The sequence below is a fragment of the Prunus mume genome, linkage group LG8 (assembly GCF_029339155.1).
Source record: "Prunus mume cultivar Tortuosa linkage group LG8, ASM2933915v1, whole genome shotgun sequence".
Lineage (NCBI taxonomy): Eukaryota > Viridiplantae > Streptophyta > Magnoliopsida > Rosales > Rosaceae > Prunus > Prunus mume.
The window spans coordinates 23,386,828-23,406,467 of NC_142705.1; the positions used below are offsets into that span (position 1 = coordinate 23,386,828).

The window sequence follows — 19,640 nt, forward strand, 5'->3', positions numbered from 1 at the left end:
ACTGACTCACAACACTTACTGCATATGCAATATTTGGTCTAGTGTGTCAAAAATAAATTAATCTACCAACTAAGCTCTGATATCTCTCTTTATTGGTTGGTACTTGATTTGGGAGCTCCTCCATACAATAATTCTGCTCAATGGGCGTATCAATAAGTTGACAACCCAACATACTAGCCTTTTCCAATAAATCCAAAATATATTTTCTTTGGGATAGAAATATACCTTACTTTGACCAAGTAACTTCTATGCCCAAAAAATATTTTAATCTTCCAAGATCCTTCATATCGAATCGAGAAGCTAAATAAGTCTTCAGCTTCTCTATCTCCTTAACGTCCTTTTGTCACAATCATGTAATCCACATATATAATGAGTGTGGTGACTCTGCCACTTTGTCTCTTAAGAAATAAGGTATGAAATGCATTACTCTGCACATAACCATATGTCTTCATGGTCTGACGACACCTCCCAAACCACACTCTAGGAGACTACTTTAATCCATGTAAAGCCTTTTTTAATTTGCAAACAACAGATGTTTGTCCTGCAACACTGTAGCAGAAGGCATACTCATATACACTTCTTCACATAAATCACCATGTAAAAAAGCGTTCTTCACATCATACTGCTGCAGAGGCCAATCTAAGTTTGTAGTCAAAGACATTAAGGCGTTTATAGTATTTATTTTTGCAGACATGTTGTCTCATGCACGATACCATGATCTTGAAAATAAGCATGTAACAATTGATTGACATATTCCCCGACATTCTTAGAACAAACAACTTTCAAAGTAGCGGAAAATTATAAGTCTAAATCATTTTATGAAACACATGAAAAACAATCATAAACATCACTTTTGTGTTTCATCAGATACAACCAGGTCATCTGAGTGCAATCACCTACAAAAATGATAAACCACTGATATCAAGAATGCGTAGACACAGGCGCAAGGCCCCAAACATCACTATGCACCAACATAAATGGAACATAAGTTATATTGGAACTCAAAGGATAAGCAGGACGATGACTTTTAGCTAAAATACAAGTATCACACGTAAAATTAGAAGTCTGATAACCAACAAATAGTGACAGAAGATGCCATAACCAAATGTGATTCTCCATATCTTAAACACAACATTTGACATATAAAACATTCCCCGTGCAAACATCATCCACATAGTAGAGCCCCCCTCTTAGTACCACGACTAATAATCTCCTGACTGCTGATATCCTGAAGAAGACAAAAAAACATATATATATTAATACAAGACAATTTAAGTGCTTAGTCACTTGAAGGACATAAAGTAGATTATTGGATAGTGCATAAACTAATAAAGTATGCTCCAAAGATAAAGAAGGAGTCCATTCAATAGTGCCAGAGCTAGAAACAGGGTAGGCAACACCATTGACATTAGCCACACTCAAATGGTGAGGAGTAGTTTGACTCTGTAAAAGAAAAAGCTCATATGTCATGTGATCTGTGGCACCCGAATCAATAATCCCCTCCGAATTAGGCTGAGAATTAGTTGCAAGTAATGCAAACCCGTATTACCTTCTAAGTAAGAGCGGGATCAACAACTAAAGTAATAGAAAGAGAAGAAGAAGTAGCAGACTGAGGAGAAATGAGGGTTGAGGACGACATGGGTAATGTGCCACTCATATCAGCGGCCGGAGGTGGTGAGGCGACATATCCAGTCACCATGGCAGCCTTGCCATCCCTCCTTGCACAGTCCTCTTGAGCCTCATGTGCATCACGTGTTTTCTTATCCTGGAAAGTTTCCCACTAGTTAGGGTAGTCATTCTTCTTAAAAAATTGTTCCACAACATATTTAGAACTGTGACAATAAGCGCAACCATCATCAGTAGGAGGGCGAGTGACAAAGCTTGGCTTTAAGGGTGTCCTATTATGGGTTAAAGAAGACGACCCAATAGTAACAACTACCATAGCCATGCTAGCATTAGAGCCCAGACTAAGCATAATGTGTCTGCGTTGCTCCTCAAGGCGAACAGTTGCAAAAGCGGATTCTGGATTAGGGAATGGCTCAGTCCGAAGGATTTCACTACGAATGTTATCATAAATATCATCAAGCCTAGCCAAAAACATGTAGGCATACTCTTCTGCAATCTCCTGTTCTCTAGCAAGAATCACATCTGCTTGCGTAAAAGGAATAGGCTTCCTATAATCCAACTCTTGCTAGAGAGCACTCAAATCAGCATAATAGGCAGCAAGTGATCGTGCGGCTTGTCTCATCTGCATAGCCTTTCGAGACAAGTCAAACACAAGAGATCTATTGACACCCTCAAAATAAGTCTTCGAGACTGCATCCCATATATCCTTAGCAGTAGGCAGACGGATAAATAAATTCATCACATCAGGTTTCGTGATAGAAATCAACCATCCTTTAACAATAGCATTATCCATCACCCATTTGTTATAACTGGGGTCTCCACGTGCAAGTTGTTTAGCATTCTGTGTCAGATAACCATATTTTCCACGACTAGCAACAAACGTCTCCATAAGCTGAGACCACAGGGAGTAGGTGATGCCATTAAGCTTGACATTAAAAGGTATGGAATTAGGTTAAGATCGAAGATTAACTGGTGAAATCAATGGAGATGGTGTCGCCGTATTTCGGGAGGCATCGCTAACCACGATTCGTCACCCATAAATGAGAGAGAGAGAGGAGAAAAATAGGACCACGAAAAGGAAACATCGGGATCGGAGCAACACCGGAGTGGGTAGTAGGGTTGGTGTTGCACTATAGCAACGCTGTAGAGGTATGTTGGGGTATGCTTGTGGCTGCAGCTATGTGGCAGCCGTCGGGTTGTGAGAGAGCTGTCGCAATCCTAGGATCGCGGCTTTAATACAAACTTAAAATATGCGTATTAGGGTAGAATAATTTGGAGTGATTTATTCTTCTCTTTAGGAGGGTATTTATATGTGTACAAGTATACAATGAAAAGGAAAGTAATTACAATCCCATCTAATATGGGAATCCTATAATTATACGGGATTACAGTTCCAAATTTAAATCAATTACATGATTCATGCCAACAATGACAAACTGATAGTTCTGGCCCACAACGATCTGGTATCTCCACGGACGACTCTCTCAACAACCAACTTCTTGTGGGTTCTCAGGTTGTACATGGACACCTCGAAGTCTACCATCAACTTGAGACTAGGGTCGCTGATGTTCTCTTTGGCTATGGGCTTCCAACCTCCAGCAAGAGGCAGCGGCGGAGTAGCAACAACTACCAGACATCGAGAGGAAGGAGAAGGCCAATCATTGCCAGGAGGAGCCACTGAGGACACATCGTCAGTAAGTTCGTGGTGAAAAGCTAAATTTACTATTTTTCTAGCCGAGCAATGGACAAGTTACATTGGTCCAATCCGTTATATATATTGGTGGATGGACAAAATTGGTTATAGAAAATTATGGCATAATTTGGAGATGAACTCAGAAATTTGAGGTCCAAAAATTGTGGAAATTGGATGCATAAATTTTATGAATTACGGCTCGGATTCAAATGATAAAATAAAATAAAATGGTTAAACCATCCTTTTCACTTCCCAGTCCTTTTTTTAAGGCAATTTACCATACTCTAGTAAATTTAGGCCTAGTCCTCACTACCAAAGCATTCATTGTACATTGTAGAGGGGAAGTTTTTTGGCAAATTGATTAAGGGTTCGTTTGTGAGTGACTTTGGATAGGCCAGAATCACTTCTGCCCACATACTTCTTCATATAATCACTTTTAGTAATTTTAAGTGATTATGAGGAAACACCTCTAATGTGATTTTCCATAATCACTTAAAATCAATTAAAGTGATTATTTGGAGAAGTGATTCTCCATAAAAGTGTTTACAACATTATATTGAATCACTTCTCCAGAATTACTTCCAAATGAGCCCTAACATTATATTGAAATAACAAATACAATTTGCAATGATGAGATAGTAACTAAAATTTTACAACAATAAATAAATAAGTAGCTTATTAAAGAGACCACATTTATGTACGAACATCACATATTATGAACATTAGCCCCTTTGATCACATATTATGACACACGCGTGTGCCAATTGGAATTTTTTTTGTTCTTACTAATTTTTTTATAGGGGTAATTACATTTTTTATCACTGGGGTTATGGTCGAATTTAAATTTGGTTACCTAAATTTCAATTTTTCCGATTTTGGTCAATAGGTTACAATGGGTTAGCGTCATCAGCAAATGAAGTGCAATTGACCCATGCTGTCAGATTAAGACGCACGTGGTTCATGCGTGCAGGGGCAAAATTGAAACTCCACCATTTAAACAATTATTAACTTTTTTAAAAAATAAATAAAGAACAATTAAATGGCTTGGGTTTGTTGGAACCCAAAAACCCCCTCTCTCTCTTCCCTTTATGTATCTTCCCTCTTTCTCTGCCTTCAATTTAAAAGGGGTTTGTTCGAACCCCAAACCCACACCCACCTACACTCCCCACCACCTCTCCTTGATTTTTTGCCTGAACCGCCAGTTGATCGAACTTGCCCATCCTCACCGGAAATCCGTTCTTCTTTGAATTCACACACCCACTCAACATCATCACATATTTAAATATCTAATTCTAGAGCTTTTCCTTCATGGGTATTTTCAATTTTGCTTTCTGGGTTTTGTTGAATCATCATATTGCTTCATGGGTTTTTGATATCAAATGGAATTTATGGGTTCGACGTTGCTTGAGAAACACAGAGGAGTTTCATCGTATTGCTTCATGGGTTTTTAATATCAAACCATACCGTTTGACTTTTTCTTGGTCAAAACCAAACTAAATTGGTAATTACGTTTTGATTTGACCAATTTCATTGGTTCAGTCGGATTGATGCCCACCCTTATCCAAAACTAGCAAACACATCAACTATAAAATTAGCTTAACCAACGACATGCTAAAGCTTCATATATGCCCAATGTCCCTCCAATTTAGCTTGAGGCCCTAGAAATCACGACCAAGCCACAAGCATGTGAGATGTGAGTAGAATTAAAGAGCCCTAGAATAATTGAATTTACGATTTTGATAATTATTCAATTGCATATATTTTACTATGGGATTTTTTATTTATTGTGTGACCCCAAAAAAAAAAAATTGCATTTTATTGGAGTCATGGGCCTAAATATCTGGATCTTTCAGAAATGGGCCACTTAAACAAATTAGGTAGCCAAAACGACGTCGTTACTATGTAACCCGAGGAAACCCTAAGTCGATAAATCTCTACCCCTCACATATCTTCCTCGTTCACTCGCATTGCCTCCAGCCGCCAACCCTCCTCTCTCTCTTTCTCTCTCTCTCTCTCGCTCGCTCCTCTCTTTTTGAGTCGCTGTAATCCGATCCAATGGTACGTACCATATTTGCTTCCAGGTTGATCGCCATCTGTTTGTGTAAATGTTTTTACCAATCTAGAGTTTTTAATTTCAGGCACCGAAGAAGGATAAGGCGCCGCCGCCGTCTTCGAAGCCGGCGAAGTCAGGAGGAGGCAAGCAGAAGAAGAAGAAGTGGAGCAAAGGAAAGCAAAAGGAGAAGGTCAACAACATGGTGCTCTTCGACCAGGGCACGTACGACAAGCTCATCGCTGAGGCCCCCAAGTATAAGCTCATCACACCCTCCATTCTCTCCGACCGTCTCAGGATCAATGGGTCGCTGGCGAGGAAGGCCATAAGGGACTTGATGGCCAGAGGGGCGATTAGGATGGTTTCTGCTCATGCCAGCCAGCAGATCTACACCAGGGCCACCAACACTTAGGTCTTCTTGTTTTCTGTGTTTAAATATTGTTTTGGTGGTTATTATGTCTTTTAGACTATTTAGCATCCTCTTTTGGATTTACAATGCTATGGAAACCTAGAGATTTTCTCGGCTTTGTTTTTATGCGATGAAATTACTTTCTGCTTATATGTGTCCATCAATCATTGCTTGGTTCTTATTAGTTGGAATTGTTTTTTACTTGGATATGGTTTCATCACTGGACTGATGATGAATTGTCTGCATTTTCGGGGCAATCCAGTTTTACAGATAATGCTACACATCCTAGAGGTCTTGGGCATCTTTCATTAGTAGGCTTAACCCATAATTGCAGTGTTCTTCGCGACAATTGTTGTGATTTTGAGTTATATTTGTTGTGTTATAGTGTTTAGGGTTTGAGGCTTGAAATAACATTGCTTTTGTTTTGAGTGACAATTGGATGTCAGTACAATTGTCATTTCTGTAACGAGTGACAATCCTCCCGTGTGCATTGACATTGTAGTGGATCTTCTAGGCTCAGTTTTTGTGCAGATGCTATTGTTTTTCTGTGCTAGAGTGTCTTAGCTGGGCGTCTTGCTTATGCTGGATGCTCTGCCTAGGAAGTCCTATAAGTTGAAATTTTGAATGTATACGGTAGTAAAAGAGCGTAGAGTGGTGCTTAAAATACAGGTGGGGCTCATAAGGAATTGGATTGGCAAAGAGAGGAACACTAGTGTTAGGTCTAGTTTGGTATTACTGTGCTTTAAAAAAAAAAACTGCTTCTGCTGTGTTGGGAAAATAAACAGGGTTGTGGTAATCTATATTTGTAAAAGTTCACTGAATATAAAAACCAGTGCCATGGTGTTTGGTAAAACTTTTTGTATAAGTGCTGTGATTGTGTATAATTACTGAAAGGGTATGACAAAAAATATTATATATTATTTTTGCAAAATTTAAGAAATTTCAATACATTTTTTTTCTCCCTTTTCTCTCGACCATTCTTCTCCTTTCTTTTTCTTGTTGGACAGAGACCGTTCTTCTCCCTTCTTCTTCGTCTCCCTTCTCTGCAAGTCCTTAGGCCCTGTTCGGTAACGTTTTAAGGGGTTGTTTTCATTTTCAGAAAACCAAAATGAGGCAAAAACACGTTCGATAGCCCAAAAACAGAAAACACTGAGAATGTTTTCATAAATTGAAAACAAGTTCATGTGTACTTGTAAAAAACAGAAAAAAGTTGTTTTCATTCTCATGAAACATTTTTATAAAAAGAACTCACATATTATTATTTCAAATTGAAATACCAGACACGTCATTGTTTTGTTTTTGAAGATGTTTTTAATTAATCTACGCACGATTTTCATTTCGAAAATGTAAATTCGTTTTCTTGTTTTCATTCTCGAAAATATTCCATTATTTTTGGTCGAACCCTACAAGTCCTTTTTTATCAAAGTTTTTTGGTCAGAAGTGTGAGCTTTTCCATCTTACACCTCTCTCTTTCTCTCCATCCATCCATCTCTTAAATTTCATCGAGATCTGGGGGCTTGGGATGTCCACGTCCTTGAATTGGCATTTGGGTTCGGTGATGAGGCTTGGGACGTCGATGCTCTCTCTCTTTGCTCTATGGATGTGAATAGTGGGATTGTAATATTGGGTTGTGTTTTGGTGGGGAAGGAAGTTAGGGGGTTTGGTTTTCTTTTGTGGAGTAGATAACTGGTGGGGAATATGGGTGTTGGATTTTTTGTGGCTGTGGAGATGACAAAGCGTGAAGCTAGGGTTGGGGGTATTTTGGTTGGAGCGCAAGAAGATCTCCTGGGTCTGTAAAATAGGGAGCTGGGTTTGTGGGGTTTTGGGTTGAGATGGTAGCTTTGAGGGATTGAGGAAGGCGAACAACTTGCAGAGAGAGGATGAGGCAAGTTGCAGAGGAGAACAACTCTAGAAAATCCAAGAGGATCGACACTTGGGAGGCTCGAACTCGGGATGACGAGAATAGAGCATATTGTTTGAAACAAATCAGAGCAATATTGGCAATTTTAAAGTTTCATTAAACTACTCTGCATGCTTCTCTGCGCATCAGATTTTAGAAGCAGGTTGTGAGCTGCTTCGTGTTTTCGGCTGTGGATGACAACATATTTTAAAATAAGCAGCTTGGATTGGTTTTACCAAATGCTCAAATCTCCAAAACTTCTTTTCAAAGCTGATTATTTTTTAAGCACAGCAACCCCAAACAGCCTAAGTGTTGGATGTTTAGTTGCACTACTATACAATCTGTTATTAATAGCACTTCAGCATAGCGTTTTTACAGAAGTGCTATAAAAGATAGGGACTTGACCCCAAAAAAAACAGAAAAAAGAAAAGCAAAACGCTAAATAAAACGAATCCTATCTGTTACAGAAGTGCTATAAAAGACAGGATTTATACAAGACTTCAGGGCACTGAGCATTCAACAAAATGCCAAACAAAACAGAAGCATTGAGCAAGTTGTATTTGTACTAGTAAAAGTTGTCAATTCAAAAAATTCCAACCCGTTTCTGTACAACTTTGAAAAAATGAAATAAGAAACCTTTTTTCCGCATAAGATGATAAAAAAAAGTTGTGTAATTTTTGTTCACTCTGGTGAAGGTATGACGAGAGTCGAACTCGGGTCCCTGTGTAGGGTAAAAGTGCCCTACCACTGAACCTGCTATACCAACATGTGTGTGGCTTACAAGGGAAAATTGGTCCATGAGCAAATTGTAATTTGGGTGTCAGTGCATAATTTTCTTACTTGTAGTCTTGAAATCTCTTAAGATTTGAATTGATTCTGAGTTTTCATTTCGTTTTTGTTCTCTCTCTCTTTAAATTTGAGCTGTGACGAATCTTGTGCCCTTCGATGGAAAGTTTAAGTATAGTTTGAAACTTCCTTTGTTCTTAATTTGCCCACCCCTATCTCTCTCTCTCTCTCTGGTTTTTGTTTGTTTTTTTTTTCTTTCTAAACTTTCGCTATTTGGTTGTCAGTCACTTCAGGAAATCCAAAGTTTTTCTAAAGGGACCTGTATCATGCAATATTGCAGTAGTAAAAGAAAAATATTTTGCTAGCTTGATGCTATCAAACGAGACAGAGCCTGAGTAAGCTTAAACCAAAGCGGGAAACTTTTGAGAGACTGGTTGATTGTCTCTCACAAGGAGATAGGATGGTAGATTCTTTGCTAGTGTTTAGACTTTATGTTTAGGACAGGTTATGCACTGGAAAAAGGCATATGCTGTTCTCTGGTCAATAAGCTTTGTGGGAAGAGTAACCATTTTGTTGAAACATGTCTAGGGGAGATCTTAGAAGGAAAGTGATGTTTCATTTACTTCTTTTTCACCGGAAAGATCTACAAGTTACCAATCATTCCACAAAGTTTTTGCTTCTTGTACAGCTAATAATAATTTTGTAGTTTGTTTCGATTGTTTGTAGGGGTTATCAGTAAAGGTCCAATCGGATCCTATGAAATTTGATTATGAGCTCGGATGTTTGTTTTTTGGCAGAAGGACTTGAATGAAAGTTGTCGAATACTTGCTAATGGGTCATACCATAGTGGGAAAGTAGGTTTGACCTGAGACCACCTAAGATAGTGGTCTCAGGTTCGAAATCCCTCTTAGGTGGTCTCAGGTTCGAAATTCCTAGGCAATTGGAGGGCTGTGTTGTACACAAAAGCGAAAAACAAAAGTCAAGAACATCACACGGATAATAGGAATAGGAAATGAAGTTCAATTGCAAAGCAGGATCATCAGCCTATGCTTTCCAACTGTTAAACAATACCAACTATTAATGACCAAACCTTTTAATCTAAGATCAAATTGCAAGAAGAGGAAACATAAAGAGTCAACTTTCTGAACATATCTCATACATGGACATTCGCCTTTGCACCCACGACTCGAACAAAAAATAAGCAATATGTACAACTTCTTGAATGAAGAGAACATTCTCCGTTGCCTTAAGCAAACTATCAATTCAACACCTCTTATACTCAATTTCTTATAAAACGGTAATTCTCATTTTTAATTCCCTTCACTTTCCTTCACTTTCTTAGCAACCAAGCACACCCATACAGACTAATCCCACAACAATTCAAACCAAAAATCAATCAAACCTCACAACCACACTGAGCTGAAAAAGCACAAACCACAAAGTTTGCTGACGTGAACTTATTAAAATCATTAGATTAATCTAATGGTTTGTATTCTTTTAAATGCGTTTAAATACACCGATGCTAAATGCAGAGGCTCGGGATCCATATGAAAAAAATAAGATGAGTGAAAAAGGGTAGGAAATTTACCATTAATATTATTCTGAAGAATCACTATATCCCTCAATACAATGGGTCTTTATTATAACAGGGAGGACTTTAAAGATAATAAATACATTATTAATTTTGTTTAATTTTCGAGTTGAAGAAAAGAGACCAATTTCCAAAGATCCTCCCAAAGCTTCTCATAGACACAAAGCTCATAATGGGCATGATCTGCGGTGGAGTTAGGCAACGATAGTCCATCCTTGGCCAAAATGACAAGCCGATAGTTCTGGCCGGCCACGATCTGAGTGTCGCCGCGGACGACTCTCACAACGAACAACTTCTTATGGGTTCGCAGGTTGTACATGGACACCGCGAAGTCTGCCATCAACTTCAGACGAGGGTCGCTGATGTTCTCTTTGGCTATGGGCTTCCAACCGCCGGCAAGAGGCCGCGGTGAAGTAACAGCAGCCACCAGCATCAGAGGAAGGAGGAGGCCAATTAGTGCCAAGAGGAGCCACTGAGGTTGAGGACGCATCTTCTTCAGTAAGTCCGTCGGGAAAAGCCAAATTTACTTCTCAGTCGAGGGATGGACAAGTTACGTCAGCCCGTTCCCTTATATATATTGGATAGAAAAAAAATTGTGTGTGGAAGGTTACAGAAAATTATGGCAAAATTTGGAGATGAACTCAGAAATTTGAGGTCCAAAAATTGTGGAAACTGGATGTATAAAATTTGATGAGTTACGGCAGGGAGTAATCAGTTTCTTCTTTATTTAGGGAAGGTTGATCATGGATGTTGAATCTTACACAGTTTATTCTTTATATGAATTGTAAAATACTGAATTTTTTTACTTATTTGAAGTCAGTCCTTCCTTGAATTGTTACTGTTATTTCAGAGTTTAATTAGTTTTCCCCTTTTATCTTTCTTAATTGATTGCACTAGATTATCTATTTGCTTGATTACTTTGGTGCGGATAGAGAAAAATTTTCTTTTTGTTTGCACTAAAATTGGAACGAAAGACCACGTTCACAAAACCATGTCCCCAAGTTAGGCCTTTGCCTTCGCCAATTTGATCATGCAAGGGAAAGTTCTTCCTTAATTAGTAGGCACTAATCAAGCGCATGAACAAAGAAAACAAGAAATAAAATGGAATGAAAATTTAAACAAACAGAAAAACAATGCATGGATAACATATACGTGCATATGCATGGACAATGCTATTGTCATATACGTGTTACGTGTATTTGGCAGACCACGCTCGACCAACTCGAACACCAATTTCTAGCAGTTACCTTACACAGAGGTCGTGTATTTCATTCTGTCATGACATGAGACACCCAATTTGAAGATCGTACCATTAAATTCAACCTGATTTGCACAGGTAGTTTAGTAGGACAACTTAGGCTCGGCCATGAGACACCCAATTTTTTCCTGTTGAATAGATAAAAGATCTAGCTATATATGTGATCTTGAGGTAAAACATTGTAACAGCAAGATAAAATAGATTAGCATGTGCATGCATCTGCATGGTAGCTCTGAGTTTTTGTGCTTTGGAATGATGATCGGATCTTGATCTTCTTGAGTGTTACTCCATCCCTAAAATTAATGATGAGTAGCCATCAAGGAATATAAGTACAAATAGTGCATTCATGTGAGATGAATTGATTCATTGACAAGTAAGTGACCAATTAATATCGAAACTACACTTCATATATAAACCTTTTGCCAATTTATTAATATTTGATACACAATATTGTTATAGCAGAGTACTTATAATAATGATAATTATTATAAGATTCCTTAAGTTGATAGTAACTCATTGATCAGCAAACGCCCTTGGGTCTGACCAAAATAGACCCATACAACTAAAATACTTTAGACAATAGGGTTAATTACACTTTAGTATCCTGTGGTTACACTCTTAAGACATGGTAGTCCTTATTTTTTATATTTTTTACAATTAGATAACCCTGCCTTTTAAGTTAGTACCTTTTAAATTTGTTACAATGTGGTTCCGCCGTTAGGGTTTCGTCAAATCTCTCCGTTAATTGCCTACGTGGCACTATGAGTCCCACATTTTTAAATTTTTTTTAAAAATATTAATTTATTAAAATATTATTTTTTTAACAAAAATATTGCATAAAAAGAGAAGAAAAAAATCATCCCCAACTAGTGCCCCTAGTGAGTTTCTTCTACCCCTTGCAATTTCTTCTCTCCCCTTGCAATTTTCTTCTCCCTCCACCCCTTGCGATTTTCTTCTTCACCCTGCGATCCTCATCGTCACAGCCAACGTCATTGGCGTATATCTTGTCGTCGGTCATTAGGCATGAGGTCTTGTTGTCGCCTTCCATTTTGGGAGATTTAAGGTTTTGGGTATTGCTGTGGACCTTCTTCAGTGGTGCTAAACTGCTCTCTCTCTCTCTCTCTCTCTACAATTCAAAAACCAACAAATTGGAAAAATAAAATAAAATTTGAACATTGTTTGTATCTGTGGGTCGGTTGCAGGTGGTGGTCATGGGGAATGGGAGAAAAGAAAATCGGAGGGGGTGAGCTGGGGGGGGGCTGGGTGGTTGTTTAAAATTTTAATAATTTTTAATTTAAAAAAAATTGAAAAATATGGGACTCATAGTGTCACGTAGGCAACTAACGGAGACCCTAATGACGAAACCAGATTGTAACACATTTAAAAGACCGGGGTATGTTATGTAAAAATTGAGAAGGAAGAAATTAACATGTCTTAAGGGTGTAACTACAAGGTACTAAAGTGTAATTAACCCTAGACAATAACCCACATTATGACATATTTACAAATCATGCCATCAACCCCTCTTTGTTGTTGAACATTTTTCTCCTTAAGAAAATCCTTTAAATTTATAATTTCAATAATGTTTTTTACTAGGCATTCAAATGTGGTTTCTATTTTTTAATCCCTAAATTTTCTCTACGAGTTATAATTTGAACCCATGCATTAATTAGGGTTGACTTTTGTTTTTGTTTTTTTTTTGTTTTTCTATTGGGGAGTTTGTTAGCATAAATGATATATTGGTCTCTTTGCTAGTAGTAACATAGCATATGTGTAACAATTTGTATATACTTAATATATCCAACATATCTAGGTACATAATAATTTTCTAAAATACGTAGATAGGTACATTATTTAGTACAGTCTCTTTCTATTGAGGGATCCCTCAAATAATTTTATTTGAGGGACCACCTTTAAGGTCCCCTAAAGAATTTTTTTCAACGATCCAAACCAACAAATTATTTGGAGTGAGCTTTCGTTTTAAAACACTATAGTTTACTAATTTGGAAAATATGAATACATTTCACCTAATTAGCATAGTCCAAAGACAAAAAAATAGTACCTAATTTTACAATAATGTAATTAAAAAACATCAAAATTACACACAATGCCACTCCTTCTAAGGCAAACACACTATGCCACATGTCCACCTCCGGCAATACCCATTATGGCTAGCCGCCACCACTGTCAGCCAACCGGGGACAATTCTGTTGCCCTTTAGTCACCCTAAAAAATAGAAGATTTTGTGTCATTGAAGGGACTCAAACCATGACCCTAAAGGAGGAAGCCTCACTCACAAACCACTACACCAAACTTGTTTGTGTGATATTTGTTCAATTACACAATATTTATATATACAATCAACCGTTTTTTTATTTTTTATTTTAAATCATTTCAACGCAAATTCACGCAAAAACTGCAACAAATATAAAATGTAGATATCAATGATGTAAACAAAAAAATAATGAAAATAATAATAATAATTTTATAGAAATAAAAACTACACTTGAACCATGACCCTCAAAGGAGGAAGCCTCACTTACAACCATTACACAAAACTTGTTTTTGTGATATTTATTCAATTACACAATATTTATATAAACAATCAACGGGTTTTTTTTTTCTTCATAAAAATACAAATAAAATAAAAATTCATTTCAACACAGATTCATGCAAAAACTGCAACAAAAATACAATATAGATATCAATGATGTAAACAAACAAAACTACAAACTACAAACTAATTTTATAGAAACAAAAACTGCACTGCATAGTATGAGAAAAAAAATAAACATATTAATAAGTGGGGAACCAAAATGCAAAATCATGGTGAAAGTACTAAAACGGAAACGGAAACTACAATGCTGAAATAGAACCTCCAATGCTGAAATGAAAATTGCAATGCGAAGTCTGGGCAAAAATGCACCTACTATTAAGTGATGAACTAAAAGGAAAAACCATGATGAAAGTACTAGAAAATTCTACAAAAATATCTAACCAAACGGCACCTCAAACTCAAATCTGATTAAAAAAACAAACTACATCAAAGAGTTGAAAAATCGACTTATAAAAACCAAAAATAAATAGAAAATTCAAATAACAATTTGATCGAGAATATACATACCTCAACTGCAGAAAAATTGAGCTTCACATCAAAACATGAATACTGCAGTAGAAGAAGTAGATTGACAAATGCACTTGCAGTTTCTAGAAAAACCAAAAGTTATCATATTTAAGTGAAATTTTAAAATAAAAACAATGTAGATATCAATAATGTAAACCAAAATAGAAAAAGGCAAAACAAAAAAATAAAAAAACAAAAATAAAAAAACAAAACAAAAACAAAAACAAAAACTAATTTTATAGAAACAAAAACTACACTACAGAGTATGGGAAAAAATAAACATATTAATAAGTGTTTGGGCTTAATTTGGCACACCCAGCCCAAGGTCACAAAGCCCATAGCAATTTTTTAAAACCAGCCACCAACGTTCCCTTGAATTGGGCCAAGATTATACACTCCACCCAACACTATGGGCCCAGATCCAAACATTGCAAAATAAATAGAAAATCAAAAGCCCAAAAATCCAAAGAGAACCCAGCCCAGGATCTATCAAAAGGTGGCAAAATAAAAACTTGGGCCTTGAAAAGAAGAGAGCAAGCCAGCCCTTGGTTTGATTCCAGAAAAATTAGAGCAGGTCCAGCATAATTAAAGAAAGAAGAAAAATAAAAACAGACCCATGTGAAATCTCTTTTCTCTGACATTGAAAAGTCAACATTTTCAACTGATTTGATAAGTTTGTTAATCAAAAGCAGGCAAACTAGGAGAAGACCTCTCTAAAATCTCTGCCATCAGAAGATCAAACCCCTATTTTTATGTATGATATATTTAGAGATATTTCTTCTACTCCAAAAAAGGGTGATTCTCCCAAAAGATAAGTAGATCATGTTTTCAAAAAGAGATGAGCAGGAAGGCAGGGAGCTGTTCAAACTGAGAATCAAACTAACCATCACGATTTGAGCTCTCACAGGGACAGGTTGGAAATTAAAAGGGATTAGGTTCTCTTTCGGGAAAAACAGAAGTGATCTTAAGAACTGACTGTTGAGAGCTTATCTGCCATAATTGATTAAAACTTTTGTTCTTCCTTTGCATTTAAAAATGAAAAGATCTTTTGAGAATTTTTGCCGCCCATTATTAAAAGAAAGAAACCCTACTCCAAAGCATTTCCTTATAAATATAAGAGAGGGTGAACAGAATCGACACACTCAATTTTCATCAATCAAACAAACAACCAAAAAATCAGCCAAAAGCTCACTTGAACCACAAGAAAAACCAGTTTTAGATTAGAATTTCCAAAGTTCAGACTTAAAGAAATAAGTCATTCAAAACGAGATATCTCTTGTTACAAATTTGGTTCGGCAAAAGCCAAGACAAGCATAGTTTGAGTTTTCTGAAATATGAAAACCTCAACAAATTTCATAGTGCAGTGTCCACTCATTAGGTTCTTAAGAACAGCCACTGTCCCTTCAAACTGAAAAAGCCGCAGATTCTGCCCGCTCAAAAGTCTCCCAAAGCCTGGAGTAGATTAAAGCTCGCCAAAATTGAACTTTGGTATCGATCTACATCTGGAGCGATTGAAGTTGTTGAAAGTCCAATCTAGCCCAGACATACCCAGTCCAGCCCGGCTCAGAAGCTTCTATCCATACAGGAATGGAGTTCTAGCTTTCTTTTTGCTTTTCTAGAGTTGATTTCTTCCTTTGTAGCTTTGTAAAGAGAAGTTCTGTCTAAAACAGTCCACTTTATTATCCATTACTCTAGCCATAATTACCAATTTTATACTGAGATAAATTGTGAAGTCCTCACCAGTCTGAGGCAATAAAAAGAACTTACTTGGGAGATATTCCTCACCCAAATTCATAATCGCTTGTTTAGAAATCAGTAACTTGGGGCGCAAGTTATCGGTATTAAAGAAGTATGCTAGAATCTTTATTGCTAGTAGTGACACGCTCATACACCAAAGAAAGCTGAGTTGTTGACCAGTCAATGGTTTCCAAGGCAGTGGGGAACATTGCCCTTCTATCTCAGGAATAAACACAAAACGGGTGAACAATAAGTGAGGAACCAAAATGCAAAACCATGATGAAAGTACTAAAACGGAAATGGAAACTGCAATGCAGAAATGTAAACTACAATGTAGAATCCAAAATAACTATATAAAAAAAAAAAAATACATGACCATAGTGAGATCCGACCCAAATTTTACTTTGGAATCAGCTGAACCACTGTGCGTGTCCGACACCTAGCGAATGCCTGCACAAATGACCAAATTGCCCTTCTATTTAGAAATTAATTTTTCTATCAGTTAGACTTCTGCCAAAAATTCGGCAGAGTCTCCCTTGTAATTTGCTCATTTCCCAAAAGTTTCCACTTGTCAACAAACATTTATATATCTCAATCGTTCAGCATGCATTTAATTATATCCAAGCAATCAAGCATCATATCATTCTGGCCTCAGGTCTCAACAAATCAAGTAAACCATTCTGCTAATAAAGTTTATCTCAACTTTCAGAATAACAATAGTACATTAGCATCTCAAAGACTCCAACTTGTGGCTGCACCTTGTAACATTAGGCTGCCTACGTACCCTTACTGAGGGATCAAGCCACACGTGGTTCTTTCCCCTTAATAATGTAATTGAATATCTCATTCATTCGTCATATTGTCATGTGTTTTGCAAATCAAACTGAATTCTCATGTGCGTGATGTACTCAATCATATTCACAACTCAAACAATACTCGCAACTTCCCAATACTCGTAACAGTCATATACTGATTATAGATAAGCCTAGCATTGAACTCCCTCTCTATATTAGTTTAAGAACATCTCAAAACTGAAATTCTCTCCACCTAAGCGTACCCCCATTCCTACTCTGTCAATTAAATCCTTGCAGGCCTCGGAGATACCACTTCTATTTGAGCCACAATCCTCGCAAGCCTTGGAGATACCACTTCTATCCGAACCATAATCCTCGCAGGCCTCATGGGACCATTGGTCAGCCTAACCCACATTCCTCGCACCACACGGTTCAGAAGTCCCCGGAACACGTGGGGCATTATTTATAAATGACACTGTTTCAAAGCAACTAGGGGGTACCCTTGTGGTGGGTTTGAAAAACCATATCCCAAACTTATATCAATACTTTCCCTTTATTTCCCAATTCAGTTCCCGACCTTTATATCAACTTTCTGATAACTTGATTATCAACTATATTTAAAATTTATATGCCACAATCTGATAAATAACTACCTATACTCAATCCGTAACATGACCCAGATAATTCATTCTCGGTCAGTACTAGTTTACTTGGTCATTTTAACACTTCTCAAAGGATATAACTACCTCGGAAGACTCACGGTCAACCGAGGGGTCAACCCACCTAAACTTGGTCAACGGGACCCTCGGGGCCCACAATCTCCTATCACAAATCCGAGAGTCCCTAAAGGTTCCAATATGCCTAGGACACATGTCCCGTGAGTTTAGTCTCAATGGGATTGTTGGATTACTCACGATCGCATGATCGGACGGTTATTGTAAACCTAGCCCTACAGTTGGCATTTTCGGAGTATTCGAGACTCCGTTTTACGATTCGTTGAATCCTATACGATCTTGGAATTACCTAGATCAACATAACTCAGAAATCGCACAATATGCGAGATCCGTTCGGGGTTCAAACGTTAACCAAATTGGAACCCGAAAGTACCTACACGCTTGTGAAGACTAGGAGATCATTCTAGGACAAAATGAGGCCCCTATTACCTACCTTGTCCATGAGCTGGCAGCGCGTGGGTGTGCAAATAAAATTTCAGCCGTGCTGGAAAAACTCCAAATCACAGGCCAAGATTCCTACCCTAGATGTAAAACCTCGTTTAGAGGCACTTTTGTTCTTGGACCTACCTCATAAAATGGCTGAAAATGACCAGAATCCTATCCAAAACCAGCTAAACTTTGATCCAAAATCAACTCACCTAGGCTAGAAATTGATCAAATCCTACCCAACCATTAGCTAAAGCTCGAAGAGTAGATGAGATTTTATAACATCCCACATTGACCAACGGAGAGGGGGTGATGTGCCTTATATGTACATGCTTGCCTCCATCTAGCACGAGGCCTTTTGAGAGCTCACTGCCTTCGAGTCATGGGAACTCCGAAGTTAAGCAAGTTGGGGCTAAAGCAATCCCAAAATGGGTGACTCACTGGTAAGTTACTCGTGAGTTCCCAGAAACAAAACCGTGAGGGCAGAGAGGGGGCCTAAAGTGGACAATATCGTACTACGGCAGAGTTGATCTCGAGATGTGACAGATTTCATACCTTGATAACTGAAAATGGCGGCCGGAGGGGGGAGATCAAGCTAATGAAAATCCTGTCAAAAATCTGGTTGTTTCTTCTAGTTCTCCGGAGACACGAGCAACGGCTGGAGGTCGAGATTGGCCGAGATGGGACGTTTGAGTTGGGCGGTTCTTTTGGCACCGGCCATGCGTGTTGCCATGACCGGTTGGTCGGAGTTCGAGAGAGAGGTGAGAGTCGGTGAGAGAGAGAGAGGAGAGGAGAGAGAGTCCAGTCTGTGCCCGTAGGGGAAGAGAGAGGTTTTAAAATCTGACCTAGCAAATTACCATTTTGCCCCTAAACGTATTTTGATTGTATCTCCCTGCAATAAAGTAGTTGAAACTCCCAAATTCCTTTTTATTATGTTAAAGTCCGGTCTGTGCTCGTTTCATCGTGCTCTATGCAATAAAGTAGTTGAAACTCCCAAATTCCTTTTTAGTCAAAAAGTCAACTTTAACATAATAAAATATTCTAAGGGCATAGTGGTCTTTTTGTAGAATAAATTAATAATTAAATATTAATTTAGGATTGGGTTGTTACAGCAGCTAGTAAAAATAGACCTAAATCAATCAAATCAAATCAGTAACTGAAAACTAAAAAATTCAGGTAAATCAATTTATCGAGAGTTAATTCATTAATTTCAAGCCCAAAAAAATAATTTAAAAAACACTATGAAATTCATTGAGTCAAATGCAAACGGTGCAATGGTGATGGGGGGAGGCGATGGAACTTAACTGGGCCCACAAAAGGGGATGGGTGGGGACTAAGGCCTGCGACTATGGATAGTGGAGATTGGACGTGGAGGATGATGAAGTGGCCTACGGAGGTGGTGGAGTTGGATGTAGGGGATCAGAGCCTGAGGTTGTCGAGGGCCAAGCTCAAGGCGTTCATGCTCTCCTCGTTGCCATCAACGACCATGATCACGAATCCAATGTTTCAAAC

At 37.9% G+C, this 19,640-nt stretch overlaps 1 protein-coding gene and 1 pseudogene across 1 annotated transcript; one reads left to right on the top strand and one right to left on the bottom strand.

The window, feature by feature from the left end:
• The first annotated feature begins 5,233 nt into the window (after window positions 1-5,233).
• LOC103339035 (small ribosomal subunit protein eS25) lies at window positions 5,234-5,928 on the top strand. The gene is made up of 2 exons (XM_008242308.3): window positions 5,234-5,377; window positions 5,458-5,928. Exons 1-2 carry the CDS (start codon window positions 5,375-5,377, stop codon window positions 5,779-5,781), a joined length of 327 nt encoding a protein of 108 aa, XP_008240530.1. The 5' UTR covers window positions 5,234-5,374; the 3' UTR covers window positions 5,782-5,928.
• Window positions 5,929-9,856: 3,928 nt separating this feature from the next.
• On the bottom strand, window positions 9,857-10,545 carry LOC103339043 (cysteine proteinase inhibitor 1 pseudogene; annotated as a pseudogene).
• Window positions 10,546-19,640: the final 9,095 nt, after the last annotated feature.